This window comes from Chlorocebus sabaeus, chromosome 13, assembly GCF_047675955.1.
Source record: "Chlorocebus sabaeus isolate Y175 chromosome 13, mChlSab1.0.hap1, whole genome shotgun sequence".
NCBI lineage: Eukaryota > Metazoa > Chordata > Mammalia > Primates > Cercopithecidae > Chlorocebus > Chlorocebus sabaeus.
In genome coordinates, this window is record NC_132916.1 from 10,120,960 (window position 1) to 10,141,164 (window position 20,205).

At 44.0% G+C, this 20,205-nt stretch overlaps 1 protein-coding gene across 1 annotated transcript in view; it reads left to right on the forward strand.

Moving 5' to 3' along the window:
- The window catches only part of LPA (lipoprotein(a)), a 196,160-nt gene that overhangs the window by 85,407 nt on the left and 90,548 nt on the right, over positions 1-20,205 (forward strand). The window contains exons 24-30 of the mRNA XM_073022675.1: positions 811-970; positions 4,946-5,127; positions 6,251-6,410; positions 10,393-10,574; positions 11,792-11,951; positions 15,938-16,119; positions 17,347-17,506. Of these exons, the coding sequence (XP_072878776.1) occupies positions 811-970; positions 4,946-5,127; positions 6,251-6,410; positions 10,393-10,574; positions 11,792-11,951; positions 15,938-16,119; positions 17,347-17,506 (1,186 nt within the window). The remainder of the gene's footprint in view (positions 1-810; positions 971-4,945; positions 5,128-6,250; positions 6,411-10,392; positions 10,575-11,791; positions 11,952-15,937; positions 16,120-17,346; positions 17,507-20,205) is intronic.

Genomic DNA, 20,205 nt, shown 5'->3' on the forward strand with positions numbered 1-20,205 from the left:
CTCCCAATGTTCTAAGGCTCTGCAGCCCTAGGCTTTGAAGGGAGTGATTTCTCCGTGTTCTTAAAGCTCTTTCTGATGGCACCTGTACCTGGGAGGGGTCTGGAGAAAAAGAGTAGTAGACTTCTCGTTTATTGCAATTCAGGATGCGGAGCAGGAGAGGATTTTCTCTCTACTCTCTACAAAGGAATAAGCTTTTGGCCTGCGCACATCCCTGAGAAGCAAAGTGTCCTTGCCTTCAGTCAGATGTAGAGGACCGTTTTCTGGCCCATGGCCCGGAAGCCAAAGACCTTGGCTTTCAGGATGAACGGTCTCGGGAAACATGTAAGATTTCCGTGTCTGTCCCCATCTCTGCCCCCGACAGCCGATTACCACCTGCAGCCCGCATTGCCAAATGCAGTGCCCTTTGCTCGATCCTGCCCCATCTTCCTCATGAACATTCAATCGAGTTTCCAAGAAAGGTGCTTGCTCGTGAGCGCACTTGCAATGAGAAGCATTCTGATCTGTTCTGTTTCTCTAAGGTTTCAGGTGAAATATTTCCAAGCACTTACTACGGTTCTGGAATGGTCGGAGTCTGTTGCTTTGAGGTTGGTTTGTTGGTTGGTTTTCTCACATCCATCTGCCTACGGATAAGGAAAAGAGTACGGTCGTAATTCTCATAGACTCCTTTCTGGTCATGTCATCAGTGGCTTCACATGTATCTCTGTTCTCAGAGATACATGTGCACATGCACCGTCATGTCTGGCCAACAACTGGAGGAGACTTCTATGAGACTTCTATGAGACTTCTTGATTTCTTCCGTTTTCCTTTCAGCACTGACTGAGCAAAGGCCCGGGGTGCAGGAGTGCTACCACGGTAATGGACAGAGTTATCGAGGCACATACTTCACCACTGTGACAGGAAGAACCTGCCAAGCTTGGTCATCTATGACACCACACTCTCATAGTCGGACCCCAGAAAACTACCCAAATGGGTATGTTTATATTCTTTACCGTAAGAGAACAAAGGGTCAACTGAAGTTTCTGTTAGCAGAGACGTGCTTCAATCTGCGTTCTCCGAACTCAACTTGTGTCAGACTCAGAGGGTGTAGCAAAATGTCTCAGGATGATTGCCTTGGAGCTAAGAGTCTGAGAGAAGAGAACTCTTAAGGTGCCTGTCCTTCCTCCTAGTTTTATGGAGCAGAAGGGAAATCTAGAGCGAAGAGATGACATTATGAAGAAAGTCAGAATGGCAAATGACCAAACACTTAGATTACCCTTCCACAACACCCACTAAGGGTCAATGAAGACTTTCCAATTGGAATTCTGTTATTCTGACTTCTAATTCCTGAAGGGAAGGGTGTGTTTTCCTTTTCTGTCTGGGCCAATGAGGAAAGAATATGTGTTTATGTATGGACAGGCAAATGTATCCCTTTCTATATCTACATGTATTCCAATGGGGAGGGAAACACTCAGCCCTAAGTACCAGTGGACGAAGGGATAAAGGTTGGTGGCAAGAGAAGAGCCAAGGCAGGAAGGCAGATGGGAGTCAGCAAGGAGACCGATGCTGAAAAGCAAAATGGACGGGTAGATGGAGAGAATCCCGGGTCTGAGCATCCTGTGGTCAATTTTTTGGCCACAAGTGACTACCAAAGACATGAAAAAATGGTTTCTCTATGTGGGACAAGAGATGGTAGAGGACCTAGAGAATTAAGAGAGGGGCAATGATGAGTTCAACTCCATAGATGCCTTGGCTTTCTTCCTGGGTACCCTTCCTTCACTAACTAGTAAGGAGATGAATCCAAGCAGGCTGTAGCCATCTTGCTGAAGGATGAGAGGGATGGAGTTTGGGATGACTCTGGTAGCTAATATTTTCTAGATCTGCTACAAATAAGACCTAGTTTGTGGAGGAAAGGAGCTCTGCAAATACACATAGAAGTCTCCTCCAGTTGTTGGCCTGACATGACGGTGCATGTGCACAGAAAATTGTTCCACAAGAAAGTATGGCAAAGAACATTTACTGAGAAACAGCAAATACAAGAGAACAGCAAGCTCCATAAGGAAGACAGAGATCACATAGCGCTCTGGGAGATCGGAGTTCTTACCAGCTAGATGAGAGAGTCCTCACAGAACAAGTTGTGAATTCCGTGGAGACCCCAGAATAGCCTTGATTTAAAAGTGGAATTAACATGTTCCTAGATATCAGGCAGCTGCAGACAGCCGCTTGCATAGCTGAAAAGCCGGTGTCCAAGCATCAAATCGGTTTCCAAGTCAATGGATGCCTGTGAGAGGAAATCTTAACTCTCTTTCGAGGTAAACAACGAAGTCTATTGGCTCAGCTGCACGGTATCCCCAGAATGAGTCCCAAATTTATAATTTGACTACATGTAGAAAAGCATTTCATGTGATCCATGACCAGGAAATAAATCAGGCAATACAAACAAGCTCAGAAATGACAGAAATGGTTAGAATTGCATGAAAATTTGACATATCAGTATGATAACGGATTTCTAATATTTAAAAAATGAATATGTAACAAACCAGATACAAGAGAAATTAACAGTACAGAATAGCGAAATCAAATTAAAAACTGATATAAAAACAGTATGTCTTAAATGAAAAAATTACTGTATGGCCGCCTGCTCAAGTTAGACATTTCAGAAGAAGAAGTTAACCAAAAAACAATTCTAGAGAACCTGCAGAACTAGTTACACACACACACACCCAAATTCAAAACACACCCATACACGCACGCACGCAAAAACTCACAAGTTCTCTCACACACACAAGAACACCCCTGAAGAAATAGTGAAATATAAAATCAACCAAGCCTCACAGACATGTAGGAAAATTTGAAAAGATTTCTTGAATGTGGGAAGCAAGTCACAGAAAAGACCAAGGGAGTTTGGAGTGGAAGCAAGTACTGGAAACAAGGATGGTTGATAACTTTTCAATTATGAAGAACATTGAAAAAAATCACAGTTTCATGAAATCTAGGGATCAAATAGGGAATTTCTGGAGAAAAAAAAAACACAAAAACCTGTGTACTCTACTTTTGTATATCAGAGTTCGAAGGTAACCAGGCAAAGTTATAATACGAAGAAACATGTCAGGAGAAATTGGAAGAAAAAGGGCTGTGTCTTCCTAGAAGTAGAGGGATACAAATTGCTAATGCCTTCACCTCAGAAACACTGGAAGCCGCGTTCCAGGGAATATTATTAAAATGATAATCTGGAACCAGAAGAGATCAACCAAGAATGCTGAATTCAGCAATAAAATGCCTTGAAGATGATCTGTGTTGGATAAATGCATATTGTGCACTGCCCCAAACAAAGAAAGCAGAAACTGCCAGACTTTGGAATCCGCAGGCTTATGTGACAAGGGTGGTGACCCAAAGGTATTAGGTAGAAGAATAGAAGAAGAAGGGAACTTTCTGCAGCCCACGTAATGTAGATACCAGCAACTGGCAAATGCAGATAGATGTAAATGCAAAATATTTTCTTGATCAAATTTCTATATCTTTTTAAATGAGAGTAGACTACTTGAAGCAGAAGGATAGCAATATGTTTAACTTTAGCATATGTAGAGATAACAATATGAACATGTAGCATAAATCATTCAGGTAATAATTGGAAGTGGACCATTGTAAGTTTTTTACTCCATGCACGATGGTATGTAATATTAATAAAAGGTTACTGTGTGGGTTCAAAGGGATATTGCGAATCCTAGAACAATCACACAGTTTTGAACTCTGAGGTTTATGGTATAAGAATATTCCATGCATTCCAAAGAGGGACGCCAAGGAAGGAAAGGAATTCTTTCAAGAGTTCGGGCTCTTAAACGTCCAGTTGCTGATTGAATCAGCTTCCTGGAATGGAGGGTCTGGGGTTGAGACTAGGTCACAACTGTAGAGTCTCTAGAGAGAGAGTGTTGGATCCCCATGGCCCATAATACATTTCCCATTTTCTCAGGCAGCCGCAGGTCATTATTTTGAGGATACTGAGAGGTTGGAGCAACCATCTTGGGAGGCATAGGGAAGCGCAAATGCTTCAAGATCCCCACAGCCCAAACTCCTCCCCTGCTTTGCCCCCTTCTTCATTGTTTTCTGCTCCTCCATGGCTGTCCAACCTCTTCAGCTCTCTCAGTCCACCCTGCCGTATTCCTTTATGCCATGGGTCCCACTGTTCTTTCAACTCATCCCCTTTCCCTCAGTCCCAGAGTGGCTGTGGCCAGCAGAGGATAGATTGAGAGCAAGAGAGAAGGTCCTGCCCAGGAACCCATTCTAGAGATACTGCATCCTGCCTGGGAGCAAATTTTCCAGGGTAGCTTTGAGAAGTCGTGCAAAAATAAACCTACTTGACCCACGTGATATGGGAATGACAGACAGTAATAGTATTCGCACAGTGCATTTCCATGTGAAACATAGAACCTTTTCAGTACGTTTTGGGTACATAGTGTGTGAAGGTTGACCTGGAAAGGCTATCCTTCTGGATGCCATGTTTTCTCTGAAGAACTACGTGTTGGCTGCAATTCCCACATTAGAATGTGAAGCTCTACCAAGAGAGATACTGAGAACTAGACAGATATAGATACTCTTGTAGGTGAATAAACAATGGCACAATACAGACGTCAAATCCATACCAGTTATTCCAGAGAGATGGATTGGGCAGAAGGCAGAAGGAGAATAGTCTGATCACTTTTTGGCCACGTGTGTGTATTATCTCAGTGTCTCTAAGAAGCGTTTGCTAGGCTAGATTTAAAAGAATCGTAATAATCTATTAAGTATGAGAAATGTGCAGAGAGAATTAGGGATTGAGAGCGATTTGTGCTTGTGGCAATCATATGGTACTTTTAATGGGTATATTAGAAAGGCACAAGGAATGACCTTGTTCCTACACAAAGGAGAGAGTGTGGGGTGCCCCTGCATGTTGTCCCACCTCTTGTGACATGTATCGTTTTGGAATTTTCAGTGACTTGATCAGGAACTACTGCAGGAATCCCGATCCTGTGGCAGCCCCTTATTGTTATACGATGGATCCCAATGTCAGGTGGGAGTACTGCAACTTGACACAATGCTCAGACGCAGAAGGGACTGCTGTCACATCTCCGACTGTCACCCCGGTTCCAAGCCTAGAGGCTCCTTCTGAGCAAGGTAAGGAGCCTGTGGCCAGACATCTACACGCTTAGACGCTGGGATGAAAATCCATGGAAATTCCGACTGATGCAACAGCTTTCAATGTTCCACGGATGCTGGAGTGTTCACCGAGTTCTGTCATGTGGGAGGAAGCCTCCGTGCACTCTCTGGGGGAGCCAGCGGAGTGATTTCTGGTACAACGTGGGTGGACTGTGTCTTTAGGATGGGCCCAAACCCTCCAGGGTGTGCCCAGGGTGTGCCCAGGAAGCTTTTCTAGGAGTTTCTTCAAGTAGACAGCATTCGGTGCAATCTTCAGCATTGCAGATTTCGAGAAATATGACTCTGGAGCCTGGACCCTCGAGAAACTTAACCGGGCTTCCTTAATTCCATATCGCCCTGGGTCTGTGGAGCAGTACATGAGCTCCCAATGCTCTAAGGTTCTGCAGCCCTAGGCTTTGAAGGGAGTGATTTCTCCGTGTTCTTAAAGCTCTTTCTGATGGCACCTGTACCTGGGAGGGGTTTGGAGAGAAAGAGTAGTAGACTTCTCTTTTATTGCAATTCAGGATGCGGGACACGAGAGAATTCCCTCTCTACTTCAAAGGAATAAGCTTTTGGCCTGTACACATCCCTGAGAAGCAAAGTGTCTTTGCCTTCGGTCAGATGTAGAGGACCGTTTTCTGGCCCATGGCCCGGAAGCCAAAGACCTTGGGAAACATGCTAGATTTCCGTGTCTGTCCCTGCCTCTGTCCCGACAGCCGATTACCACCTGCAGCCCGCATTGCCAAATGCAGTGCCCTTTGCTCGATCCTGCCCCATCTTCCTCATGAACATTCAGTAGAGTTTCCCAGACAGGTGTTTGCTCCTGAGCACACTTTCCGATGAGGAGCACTCTGATCTGTTCTGTTTCTCTAAGGTTTCAGGTGAAATATTTCCAAGAACTTACTACGGTTCTAGAATGCTAGGAATCTGTTGCTTTGGGGTTGGTTTGTTGGTTGGTTTTCTCATATCCCTCAGCCTACGGATAAAGAAAATAGTACGGTCATAATTCTCATAGATTCCTTCCACATTGTTTCATCAGTGGCTTCACATATATCTCTGTTCTCAGAGATACTCAGCTTGATTTTTTCTGTTTTCCTTTCAGCACCGACCGAGCAAAGGCCTGGGGTGCAGGAGTGCTACCACGGTAATGGACAGAGTTATCGAGGCACATACTTCACCACTGTGACAGGAAGAACCTGCCAAGCTTGGTCATCTATGACACCGCACTCTCATAGTCGGACCCCAGAAAACTACCCAAATGGGTATGTCTTTGTTCTTTACCGTAAGAGAAGAAAGGGTCAACTGAGGTTTCTGTTAGCAGAGACGTGCTTCAAGCTGAGTTCTCCGAACTCAACTTGTGTCAGATGCAGATGGAGTAGCAGAATGTCTCAGGATGATTGCCTTGGAGCTAAGGGTCTGAGAGAAGAGAACTGTTAAGCTGCCTCTCCTTCCTCCTAGTTTTATGGAGCAGAAGGGACATCTGGAGGCGAGCACATCACATTATGAAGAAAATCAGAATGGCAAACAACCAAACACTTAGATTCCCCTTCCACAACACCCACTAAGGGTCAATGAAGACTTTCCAATTGGAATTCTGTTATTCTGACTTCCAATTCCTGAAGGGAAGGTTGTGTTTGCCTTTTCTTTCTGGGCTCATGAGGAAAGATAGGTGCTTATTTATGGACAGCTAAATGTATCTCTTTCTATGTCTATGTAAACTCCAATGGGGAGGGAAACACTCGGCCTTAAGTACCAGTGGCCTGAAGGGATATGGGTTCGCAGCAGGAGAAGAGCCAAGGCAGGAAGGCAGATGAGAGTGAGCAAAGAGACGGATTCTGGAAAGCAAAAGGGATGGGGAGATGGACAGAATCCTGGGTCTGAGCACCCCAGGTCCAATTTTTTGGCCACAAGCGACTATGAAAGACATGGAGAAATGGTTTCTACAGGTGGTACAAGAGATGGTAGAGGACCTAGAGAATTGAGAGAGGGGCAATGATGAGCTCAACTCCATAGATGCCTTGGCTTTCTTCCTGGATACCCTTCCTGCACTGACTAGCAAGGAGATGGAGCCCAAGGAGACTGTAGCCATCTTGCTGAAGGTAGGGGAGGGATTGGAGTTTGGGATGATTCCGGTAGCTAAAACTTTCTAGGTCTGCCAGAAATAATACCTGGTTTGTGGAGGAAAGGAGCTCTACAAACAGGCGAAGAAGTCTCCTCCAGTTGTTGGCCTGACATGACGCTGCATGTGCACAGAAAATGGTTCCACAAGAAAGTATGGCAAAGAACATTTACTGAGAAACAGCAACTACATGAGAACAGCAGGCTCAATAAAGAAGACAGAGATCACATAGCACTGTGGGAGACCAGAGTTTCTGCCAGCTAGACAGGAGAGTCCTCACAGAACATGTTGCCAATTCCGTCGAGACCCCAGAACAGTCATAATTTTAAAGTGGTATTAATATATTCGGAGAGTACAGGCAGCTGCAGAGAACCCCACCCCTTTCATAGCTGAAAAGCGAGTGTCCAAGCATCAAATCGGTTTCCAAGTCAATGAACTGCCAGTGAGAGGAAATCTGAAGTCTCTTTACAAGTAAACAAGAAAGTCAATTGGCTCAGCTCTGAGGTATCCCAAGAGTGAGTCCTAAATTTAAACTTTGACTACATGGAGGAAAGCATTTCATGTGATCCATAACCAGGAGAAAAATCAGGCAATACAAACAAGCTCAGAAATGACAGAAATGACTAGAATTACATGAAAATTTGACATATCATTGTGACAACCGATTTCAAATATTTAAAAAAATGAATATGAAACAAACCAAATAGCATATCAAGAGAAATTAACAGTATAGAATAGCCAAATCAAATTAAAGAACTAACATAAAAACAGTATGTCTTAAATGAAAAAATTACTGTATGGCCACCTGATCAAGTTAGACATTTCAGAAGAAAAAATTAACCAAAAAGCAATTCTACAGAACCTACAGAACTACTTACACACACACACCCAAATTGAAAACACACCCGTACACGGACACACGCAAAATCTCACAAGTTCTCTCAAACACAAGGACACCCCTGAAGAAATAGTGAAATACGAAATCAACCGAGCCTCACAGACATGTAGGAAAATATGAAAAGATTCCCTGCATGTGGGAAGCAAGTCACAGAAAAGAGCAAAGCAGTTTGGAGTCGAAGCAAGTACCGGAATCAAGGATGGTTGATAACTTTTCAATTATGAAGAACGTTGACAAAATTACAGTTTCACGAAACTCTAGGGATCACATGGGAAATTTCAGAAACAAACAAACAGAAAAAACCATGTGTGTTGTACTTCTGTACACTACAGTTCGAAGGTAACAAGACAAAGGTATAATACGAAGAAACATCTCAAGAGAAAGTGGAGGAAAAAGAGCTGTGTCTTCCTAGAAGTACACTGATACAAATTGCTAATGCGTTCACCTCAGAAACACTGGAAGCGGGATACCAGGGAATATTATTAAAATGATAATCTGGACCCAGAAGAGATCAACCGAGAATGCTGCATCCAGCAATAAAATGCCTTGATGACGATCAATGTTGGACATGTGCATATTGTGCACTGCCCCAAACAGAGAAACCAGAAACTGCCAGACTTTGGAATGAGCAGCCTTATGTAACAAGAGACGTGACCCGAAGGAATTACATAGAAGAAGAATAGAAGAAGAAGGGAACTTTCTGCAGCCCACGTAATGTAGAATCCAGCAATTCGCAAATGCAGATAGATGTAAATGCAAAATATTTTCTTGATCAAATTTCTATGTCTTTTTGAATGAGAGTTGACTGCTTGAAGCAGAATGATAGCACTATGTTTAAGTTTAGCATATGTAGAGGTAACAGTTTGAACAGGTAGCATAAATCATACAGGTAACAATTGGAAGTGTACCACTGTGTCTTATCTCATGCACGATGGTATGTAATATTCATAAAAGGTTACTGTGTGGGTTCAAAGGGATATTGCAAATCCTAGAGCAATCACAAAATTTTGACCTCTGAGGTTTATGTTATAATAAGAATATTCCACGCATTCCAAAGCGGGAAGCCATGGAAGAAAAAGAAGTTTTTCAAGAGCTCGGGCTCTTATACATCCAGATACGGATTAAACCAGCTTCCTGGAATGGAGGGTCTGAGGTTGAGACTAGGTCACAATTGTAGAGTCTCTAGAGAGAGTGTGTTGGATCTCCATGGCCTGGAATATATTTCCCATTTTCTCAGGCAGCCACAGGTCATGAATGTGAGAGGTTGGAGCAACGTTGTTGGGAGGCATAAGGAAGAGCGAATGCTTCAAGATCCCTGCAGCCCAAACTCCTCCCCTGCTTTGCCCCCTTCTTCATTGCTTTCTGCTCCTCCGTAGCTGTCCAACCTCTTCAGATCTCTTAGTCTACCCTGCCGTCTTCCTTGATGCCATGGGTCCCACTGTTCTTTCAACTCATTCGCTTTCCCTCAGTCCCGGAGTGGCTGCGGCCAGCAGAGGACAGATTGAGAGCAAGAGAGAAGGTCCTGCCCAGGAACCCATTCTTGAGATACTGCATTCTGACCTGGAGAAAATTTTTCAGGGCACCTTTGAGAAGTCGTGCAGAAAGAAATCCACGTGACCCATGTGATATGAGAATGACAGACAGTAATAGTATTTGCACAATGCGTTTCCATGTGAAACGTAGAGCCTTTTCATTATGTTTTGAGTACATAGTATGTGAAGGTTAGCCTGGAAAGGCTGTCTTTCTGGATGCCATGTTTTCTCAGAAGAACTACATGTTAGTTGCAACTCCCACTTTAGAATATGAAGCCCTACCGAGAGAGATAGGCAGAACTAGACAGATACAGATACTTTTGTGTGTGAATCAACAATGGCACAATACAGGCGTCAAAACGCATACCAGTTATTCCAGAGAGATGGATTGGGCAGCAGGTAGAAGGAGAATAGTCTGATCATGTTTTGGCCACATGTATGCGTTATCTCAGTGTCTCTAGGAAGTGTTTGCTCCTTTAGATTTACAAAAATAGTATAATCTATTAAGTATGAGAAATGTGCAGAGAGGATTAGTGATTGAGAGCCATTCGTGCTTGTGGTAACCATATGGTATTTTTAATGGGTATATTTGAAAGGCACCAGGAACATCCTTGTTGCAGCACAAAGGAGCGGGTGTGGGGTGCCCCTGCATAGTGTCCCACCTCTTGTGACATGTATGGTTTTGGAATTTCCAGTGGCTTGATCAGGAACTACTGCAGGAATCCAGATCCTGTGGCAGCCCCTTATTGTTATACGATGGATCCCAATGTCAGGTGGGAATACTGCAACCTGACACAATGCTCAGATGCAGAAGGGACTGCCATCGCACCTCCAAATGTCACCCCGGTTCCAAGCCTAGAGGCTCCTTCCGAACAAGGTAAGGAGCCTGTGGCCAGACACCTACACGCTTAGACACTGGGATGAAAAGCCATGGAAATTCCCAGTGGTGCGGCAGCGTTCAATGGTCCACGGATGCTTGAGTGTTGACTGAGTTCTGCCATGTAGGAGGAAGCCTGCGTGCACTCTCTGCGGGAGTCAGAGGAGTGATTTCTGGTACAACGTGGGTGGACTGTGTCTTTAGGATGGGCCCAAACCCTCCAGGGTGATTGCCTGCACAAGTCACCTCGTTTAAAACGGACTATCTCAGTGTCTTAGCCAACATTTTTATTGTGACATGCTCTGAGGTGTGTGACTCTTTCCAAGCCAGGAAGCATTTCCAGGGATTTCTTCAAGTAGACAGCATTGGGTGCAATCTTCAGCTTTGCAGATTCCGAGAAATATGACTCTGGAGCCCTTCACTCTGGAGAAACCTAACAGGGCTTCCTTAATTCCATATCGCCCTGGGTCTGTGGAGCAGTCCAGGAGCTCACCATGCTCTAAGGCTCTACAGTCCTAGGCTTTGAAGGGAGTGATATCTCCGTGTTCTTAAACCTCTTTCTGATGGCACTTGTACCTGGGAGGGGTCTGGAGAGAACGAGTAGTAGGCTGCTCCTTTATTGCAATTAAGGGTGCGGGGCACGAGAGGATTCCCTCTCTCTTCCAAAGGAATAAGCTTTTGGCCTGCACACATCCCTGAGAAGCAAATTGTCGTTGCCTTAAGTCAGATATAGTGGACTGGTTTCTGCCCCATGGCCCAGAAGCTAAAGGCCTTGGCTTTCATGAACAACGGTCTAGGGAAACATGTCTGTCCCACCTCTGTCCCCGACAGCCGATTACCACCTGCAGCCCGCATTGCCAAGTGCAGTGCATTTTGCTCGATCTTGCCCCATCCTCCTCATGAACATTCAGTAGAGTTTCCCAGAAAGGTGCTTGCTCGTGAGCGCACTTTCCAATGAGGAGCAGTCTGATCTGTTCTGTTTCCCTAAGGTTGCAGGTGAAATATTTTCAAGAACTGACTACGGTTCTAGAATGGTAGGAGTCTGTTGCTTTGGTGTTGGTTTGTTGGTAGGTTTTCTCACATTCCTCGGCCTACGGATAAGGAAAAGAGTATGGTCGCAATTCTCATAGACTCCTTCCTGGTTGTGTCATGCATGGTATCACATGTATCTCTGTTCTAAGAGATATTCAGCTTGATTTCTTCTGTTTTCCTTTCAGCACCGACCGAGCAAAGGCCTGGGGTGCAGGAGTGCTACTACGGTAATGGACAGAGTTATCGAGGCACATACTTCACCACTGTGACAGGAAGAACCTGCCAAGCTTGGTCGTCTATGACACCGCACTCTCATAGTCGGACCCCAGAAAACTACCCAAATGGGTATGTCTTTCTTCTTTACTGTAAGAGAAGAAAGGGTCAACTGAAGTTTCTGTTAGAAGAGACGTGCTTCAAGCTGAGTTCTCCGAACTCAACTTGTGTCAGATGCAGATGGCGTAGCAGAATGTCTCAGGATGATTGCCTTGGAGCTAAGGGTCTGAGAGAAGAGAACTGTTAAGCTGCCTCTCCTTCCTCCTAGTTTTATGGAGCAGAAGGGACATCTGGAGGCGAGCACATCACATTATGAAGAAAGTCAGAATGGCAAACAACCAAACACTTAGATTCCCCTTCCACAACACCCACTAAGGGTCAATGAAGACTTTCCAATTGGAATTCTGTTATTCTGACTTCCAATTCCCGAAGGGAAGGTTGTGTTTGCCTTTTCTGTCTGGGCTCATGAGGAAAGCTAGGTGCTTATTTATGGACAGGTAAATGTATCTCTTTCTATGTCTATGTAAACTCCAACGGGGAGGGAAACACTTGACCTTAAGTACCAGTGGCCTGAAGGGATACGGGTTCGCAGCAAGAGAAGAGCCAAGGCAGGAAGGCAGATGAGAGTGAGCAAAGACACGGATGCTGAAAAGCAAAAGGGATGGGGAGATGGACAGAATCCTGGGTCTGAGCACCCCAGGTCCAATTTTTTTGCCACGAGTGACTACAAAAGACATGGAGAAATGGTTTCTCCATGTGGGACAGGAGATGGTCGAAGACCTAGAGAATTGAGAGAGGGGCAATGATGAGCTCAACTCCATAGATGCCTTGGCTTTCTTCCTGGATACCCTTCCTGCACTGACTAGCAAGGAGATGGAGCCCAAGCAGACTGTAGTCATCTTGCTGAAGGTAGGGGAGGGGTTGGAGTTTGGGATGACTCTGGTAACTAAAACTTTCTAGGTCTCCTACAAATAAGACCTGGTTTGTGAAGGAAAGGAGCTCTACAAATACGCAAAGAAGTCTCCTCCAGTTGTTGGCCTGACATGATGCTGCATGTGCACAGACAATGGTTCCACAAGAAAGTATGGCAAAGAACATTTACTGAGAAACAGCAACTACGCGAGAACAGCAAGCTCAGTAAAGAAGACAGAGATCACATAGCACTGTGGGAGACTGGAGTTCTTACCACCTAGACGGGAGAGTCCTCACAGAACCCGTTGCCAATTCCGTGGAGACCCCAGAACAGCCATAATTTAAAAGTGGTATTAATATATTCTGAGAATACAGGCAGCTGCAGACAACCCCTTACATAGCTGAAAAGCGAGTGTCCAAGCATCAAATCGGTTTTCAAGTCAATGAACTGCCAGTGAGAGGAAATCTCAAGTCTCTTTACCAGTAAACAAGAAAGTCAATTGGCTCAGCTATGAGGTATCCCAAGAGTGAGTCCTAATTTTAAACTTTGACTACATGGAGGAAAGCATTTCGTGTGATCCATAACCAGGAGAAAAAACAGGCAATCAAAGAAGCTCAGAAATGACAGAAATGATTGGAATTGCATGAAAATTTGACATATCAGTATGACAACCGATTTCAAATATTTAAAAAAATGAATAGGAAACAAACCAGATGTCATATCAAGAGAAATTAACAGTATAGAATAGCCAAATCAAATTAAAGAACTAATATAAAAACAGTATGTCTTAAATGGAAAAATTACTGCATGGCCACCTTATCAAATTAGACATTTCAGAAGAAAAAAATTAACCGAAAAGCAATTCTACAGAACCTACAGAACTAGTAACACACACACCCCCAAATTCAAAACACACCCGTACATGGACAAACGCAAAATTTCACAAGTTCTCTCACACACAAGGACACTCCTGAAGAAATAGTGAAATACGAAATCAACCGAGCCTCACAGACGTGTAGGAAAATATGAAAAGATTTCCTGCATGTGGGAAGCAAGTCACAGAAAAGAGCAAAGCAGTTTGAGGTCGAAGCAAGTACCGGAATCAAGGATGGTTGATAACTTTTCAATTATGAAGAATGTTGACAAAATCACAGTTTCATGAAACTCTGGGGATCAAATAGGAAATTTCAGAAACAAACAAACAAGCAGAAAAAACCATGTGTGTTGTACTTCTGTACATCACAGTTCGAAGGTAACAAGGCAAAGGCATAATACGAAGAAACTTCTCCGGAGAAAGTGGAGGAAAAAGAGCTGTGTCTTCCTAGAAGTACAGTGATACAAATTGCTAATGCTTTCACCTCAGAAACACTGGAAGCCGGATGCCAGGGAATATTATTAAAATGATAATCTGGAACCAGAAGAGATCAACCGAGAATGCTGCATCCAGCAATAAAATGCCTTGATGATGATCTATGTTGGATAAATGCATATTGTGCACTGCCCCAAACAAAGAAACCAGAAATTGCCAGACTTTGGAATGAGCAGCCTTATGTAACAAGAGACGTGACCCGAAGGAATTACATAGAAGAAGAATAGAAGAAGGGAACTTTCTGCAGCCCACGTAATGTAAAATCCAGCAATTAGCAAATGCAGATAGATGTAAATGCAAAATATTTTCTTGATCAAATTTCTATGTCTTTTTGAATGAGAGTTGACTGCTTGAAGCAGAATGATAGCACTATGTTTAAGTTTAGCATATGTAGAGGTAACAGTTTGAACAGGTAGCATAAATCATGCAGGTAATAATTGGAAGAGTATCACTGTGTCTTACCTCATGCACGATGGTATGTAATATTAACAAAAGGTTACTGTGTGGGTTCAAAGGGATATTGCAAATCCTAGAGCAATCGCAGTTTTGACCTCTGAGGTTTATGTTATAATAAGAATATTCCACACATTCCAAAGCGGGAAGCCATGGAAGAAAAAGAAGTCTTTCAAGAGCTTAGGCTCTTATACATCCAGTTGCTGATTGAACCAGCTTCCTGGAATGGAGGGTCTGAGGTTGAGACTAGGTCACAATTGTAGAGTCTCTAGAGAGAGAGTGTTGGATCCCCATGGCCCAGAATACATTTCCCATTTTCTCAGGCAGCCACAGGTCATGAATATGAGGATACTGACAGGTTGGAGCAACGTTATTGGGAGGCATAAGGAAGAGCGAATGCTTCAAGATCCCTGCAGCCCAAACTCCTCCCCTGCTTTGTCCCCTTCTTCATTGCTTTCTGCTCCTCCGTAGCTGTCTGACCTCTTCAGATCTCTTAGTCTACCCTGCTGTCTTCCTTGATGCCATGGGTCCCACTGTTCTTTCAACTCATCCGATTTCCCTTAGTCCCGGAGTAGCTGCGGTCAGCAGAGGATAGATTGAGGGCAAGAGAGAAGGTCCTGCCCAAGAACCCATTCTAGAGATACTGCATCCTGACTGGGAGAAAATTTTTCAGGGCAGCTTTGAGAAGTCGTGCAGAAAGAAACCTACTTGACCCACATGATATGAGAACGACAGATAGTAATACTATTTGCACGATGCGTTTCCATGTGAAAAGTAGAGCCTTTTCACTAGGTTTTGAGTACATAGTATGTGAAGGTTGACTTGGAAAGGCTGTCCTTCTGGATGCCATGTTTTCTCGGAAGAACTACATGTTAGTTTCAACTCCCGTTTTAGAATATGAAGCCCTACCGAGAGAGATAGGCAGAACTAGACAGATACAGATACTTTTGTGTGTGAATCCACAATGGCATAATACAGGCATCAAAATGCATACCAGTTATTCCAGAGAGATGGATTGGGCAGCAGGTAGAAGGAGAACAGTATTATCATGTTTTGGCCACGTGTATGCATTATCTCAGTGTCTCTAGGAAGCGTTTGCTCCTTTAGATTTACAAAAATAGTAATAGTCTATTAAGTATAAGAAATGTGCAGAGAGAATTAGTGATTGAGAGCCATTCGTGCTTGTGGAAATTATAAGGTCGTTTTAATGGGTATATTAGAAAGGCACCAGGAACGACCTTGTTGCTGCACAAAGGAGAGGGTGTGGGGTGTCCCTGCATAGTGTCCCACCTCTTGTGACATGTATGGTTTTGGAATTTCCAGTGGCTTGATCAGGAACTACTGCAGGAATCCAGATCCTGTGGCAGCCCCTTATTGTTATACGATGGATCCCAATGTCAGATGGGAGTACTGCAACCTGACACAATGCTCAGATGCAGAAGGGACTGCTGTCGCACCTCCGAATGTCACCCCGGTTCCAAGCCTAGAGGCTACTTCAGAACAAGGTAAGGAGCCTGTGGCCAGACACCTACACGCTTTGACGCTGGGATGAAAAGCCATGGAAATTCCCAGTGGTGCGGCGGCTTTCAGTGTTCCACGGATGTTCGAGTGTTGACTGCGTTCTGCCATGTAGGAGGAAGCCTGCGTGCACTCTCTGCGGGAGTCAGAGGAGTAATTTCTGGTACAAGGTGGGTGGACTGTGTCTTTAGGATGGGCCCAAACCCTCCAGGGTGATCCCCTGCACAAGTCACTTCATTGTAAAACGGACTATCTCAGTGTCTTAGCCAACATTTTTATTGTGACTTGCTCTGAGGTGTGTGACTCTTTCCAAGCCAGGAAGCATTTCCAGGGATTTCTTCAAGTAGACAGCATTGGGTGCAATCTTCAGTATTGCAGATTCTGAGAAATATGACTCTGGAGTCTGTCGCCCTTGAGAAACCTAACAGGGCTTCCTTAATCCATATCGCCCTGAATCTGTGGAGCAGTGCATGAGCTCCCGATGCTCTAAGGCTCTGCAGCCCTAGGCTTTGAAGGGAGTGATTTCTCAGTGTTCTTACACCTGTTTCTGATGGCACTTGTACCTGGGAGGGGTCTGGAGAGAAAGAGTAGTAGACTTCTCTTTTATTGCAATTCAGGATGCAGGGCAGGAGTGATTACCTCTCTCCTCCAAAGGAATAAGCTTCTGGCCTGCACACATCTCTGAGAAGCAAAGTGTCGTTGCCTTCAGTCGGATATAGAGGACTGTTTTCTGTCCCATGGCACGGAAGCCAAAGGCCTTGGCTTTCATGAACAACGGTCTAGGGAAACATGTCTGTCCCCACCTCTGTCCCCAACAGCCGATTACACCCCGACAGCTGATTACCACCTGCAGCCCGCATTGCCAAATGTAGTGCCCTTTGCTCGATCCTGCCCCATCATCCTCATGAACATTCAGTAGAGTTTCCCAGAAAGGTGCTTGCTCGTGAGCACACTTTCCAATGAGGAGAGCAGACTGATCTGTTCTCTTTCTCTAAGGTTTCAGGTGAAATATTTCCAAGAACTTACTACGGTTCTAGAATGGTAGGAATCTGTTGCTTTGGTGTTGGTTTGTTGGGTGGTTTTCTGACATCTGTCGGCCTATGAGAGTACGGCCGTAATTCTCATGAACTCCTTCCTGGTTGTGTCATCAGTGGCTTCACATGTTTCTCTGTTCTCAGAGATACTCAGCTTGATTTCTTCTGTTTTCCTTTCAGCACCGACCGAGCAAAGGCCTGGGGTGCAGGAGTGCTACTACGGTAATGGACAGAGTTATCGAGGCACATACTTCACCACTGTGACAGGAAGAACCTGCCAAGCTTGGTCGTCTATGACACCGCACTCTCATAGTCGGACCCCAGAAAACTACCCAAATGGGTATGTCTTTGTTCTTTACCGTAAGAGAAGAAAGGGTCAACTGAAGTTTCTGTTAGAAGAGACGTGCTTCAAGCTGAGTTCTCCTTACTCAACTTGTGTCAGACGCAGATGGCGTAGCAGAATGTCTCAGGATGATTGCCTTGGAGCTAAGGGTCTGAGAGAAGAGAACTCGTAAGCTGCCTCTCCTTCCTCCTAGTTTTATGGAGCAGAAGGGAAATCTGGAGGCGAGGGCATCACATTATGAAGAAAGTCAGAATGGCAAACAACCAAACACTTAGATTCCCCTTCCACAACACCCACTAAGGGTCAATGAAGACTTTCCAATTGGAATTCTGTTATTCTGACTTCAAATTCCTGAAGGGAAGGTTGTGTTTGCCTTTTCTGTCTGGGCTCATGAGGAAAGATAGGTGCTTATTTATGGACAGGTAAATGTATCTCTTTCTATGTCTATGTAAACTCCAATGGGGAGGGAAACACTTGACCTTAAGTACCAGTGGCCTGAAGGGATACGGGTTCGCAGCAAGAGAAGAGCCAAGGCAGGAAGGCAGATGAGAGTGAGCAAAGACACGGATGCTGAAAAACAAAAGGGATGGGGAGATGGACAGAAGCCTGGGTCTGAGCACCCCAGGTCCAATTTTTTTGCCACGAGTGACTACAAAAGACATGGAGAAATGGTTTCTCCATGTGGGACAGGAGATGGTCGAAGACCTAGAGAATTGAGAGAGGGGCAATGATGAGCTCAACTCCATAGATGCCTTGGCTTTCTTCCTGGATACCCTTCCTGCACTGACCAGCAAGGATATGGAGACCAAGCAGACTGTAGCCGTCTTGCTGAAGGTAGGGGAGGGATTGGAGTTTGGGTTGACTCTGGTAGCTAAGACTTTCTAGGTCTGCCAGAAATAAGACCTGGTTTGTGGAGGAAAGGAGCTCTACAAATACGCAAAGAAGTCCCCTCCAGTTGTTGGCCTGACATGATGCTGCATGTGCACAGACAATGGTTCCACAAGACAGTATGGCAAAGAACATTTACTGAGAAACAGCAACTACACGAGAGCAGCAAGCTCAATAAAGAAGACAGAGATCACATAGCACTGTGGGAGACTGGAGTTCTTACCAGCTAGATGAGAGAGTCCTCACAGAATACGTTGCCATTTCTGTGGAGACACCAGAACAGTCATAATTTAAAAGTGGTAATAATATATTCCTAGAATACAGGCAGCTGCAGAGAACCCCACCCCTTTCATAGCTTAAAAGCGAGTGGGCAAGCATCAAATCGGTTTCCAAGTCAATGAACTGCTAGTGAGAGGAAATCTGAAGTCTCTTTACAAGTAAACAAGAAAGTCAATTGGCTCAGCTATGAGGTATCCCAAGAGTGAGTCCTAAATTTAAACTTTGACTACATGGAGGAAAGCATTTCGTGTGATCCATAACCAAGAAATAAATCAGACAATACAAACAAGCTCTGAAATGTCAGAATTGCATGAAAATTTGACATACCAGTATGACAACCGATTTCAGATATTTATAAAAATGAATATGAAACAAACCAGATGTCATATCAAGAGAAATTAACAGTATAGAATAGCCAAATCAAATTAAAGAACTAATATAAAAACAGTATGTCTTAAATGGAAAAATTACTGTACGGCCACCTGATCAAGTTAGACATTTCAGAAGAAAAAAATTAACCAAAAAGCAATTCTACAGAACCTACAGAACTACTTACACACACACACCCAAATTCAAAACACACCCGGACACGGACATACGCAAAATTTCACAAGTTCTCTCACACACAAGGACACTCCTGAAGAAATAGTGAAATACGAAATCAACCGAGCCTCACAGACATGTAGGAAAATATGAAAAGATTTCTTGCATGTGGGAAGCAAGTCACAGAAAAGAGGAAGGGAGTTTGGAGTAGAAGCAAGTACCGGAATCAAGGATGGTTGATAACTTTTCAATTATGAAGAACATTGACAAATCACAGTTTCAAGAAACGCTAGGAATCAAATAGGAAATTTCAGAAACAAACAAACAAACAAACAGAAAAAACCGTGTGTGTTGTACTTCTGTACATCACAGTTCGAAGGTAACGAGGCAAAGGCATAATACGAAGAAACATCTCAGGAGAAAGTGGAGGAAGAAGAGCTGTGTCTTCCTAGAAGTACACTGATACAAATTGCTAATGCATTCACCTCAGAAACACTGGAAGCCGGAAGCCAGGGAATATTATTAAAATGATAATCTGGAACCAGAAGAGATCAACCGAGAATGCTGCATCCAGCAATAAAATGCCTTGATGATGATCTATGTTGGATAAATGCATATTATGCACTGCCCCACACAAAGAAACCAGAAATTGCCAGACTTTGGAATGAGCAGCCTTATGTAACAAGAGACGTGACCCGAAGGAATTACATAGAAGAAGAATAGAAGAAGAAGAGAACTTTCTGTAGCCCATGTAATGTAGAATCCAGCAATTCGCAAATGCAGATAGATGTAAATGCAAAATATTTTCTTGATCAAATTTCTATGTCTTTTTGAATGAGAGTTGACTGCTTGAAGCAGAATGATAGCACTATGTTTAAGTTTAGCATATGTAGAGGTAACAGGTTGAACAGGTAGCATAAATCATACAGGTAATAATTGGAAGTGTACCACTGTGTCTTACCTCATGCACGATGGTATGTAACATT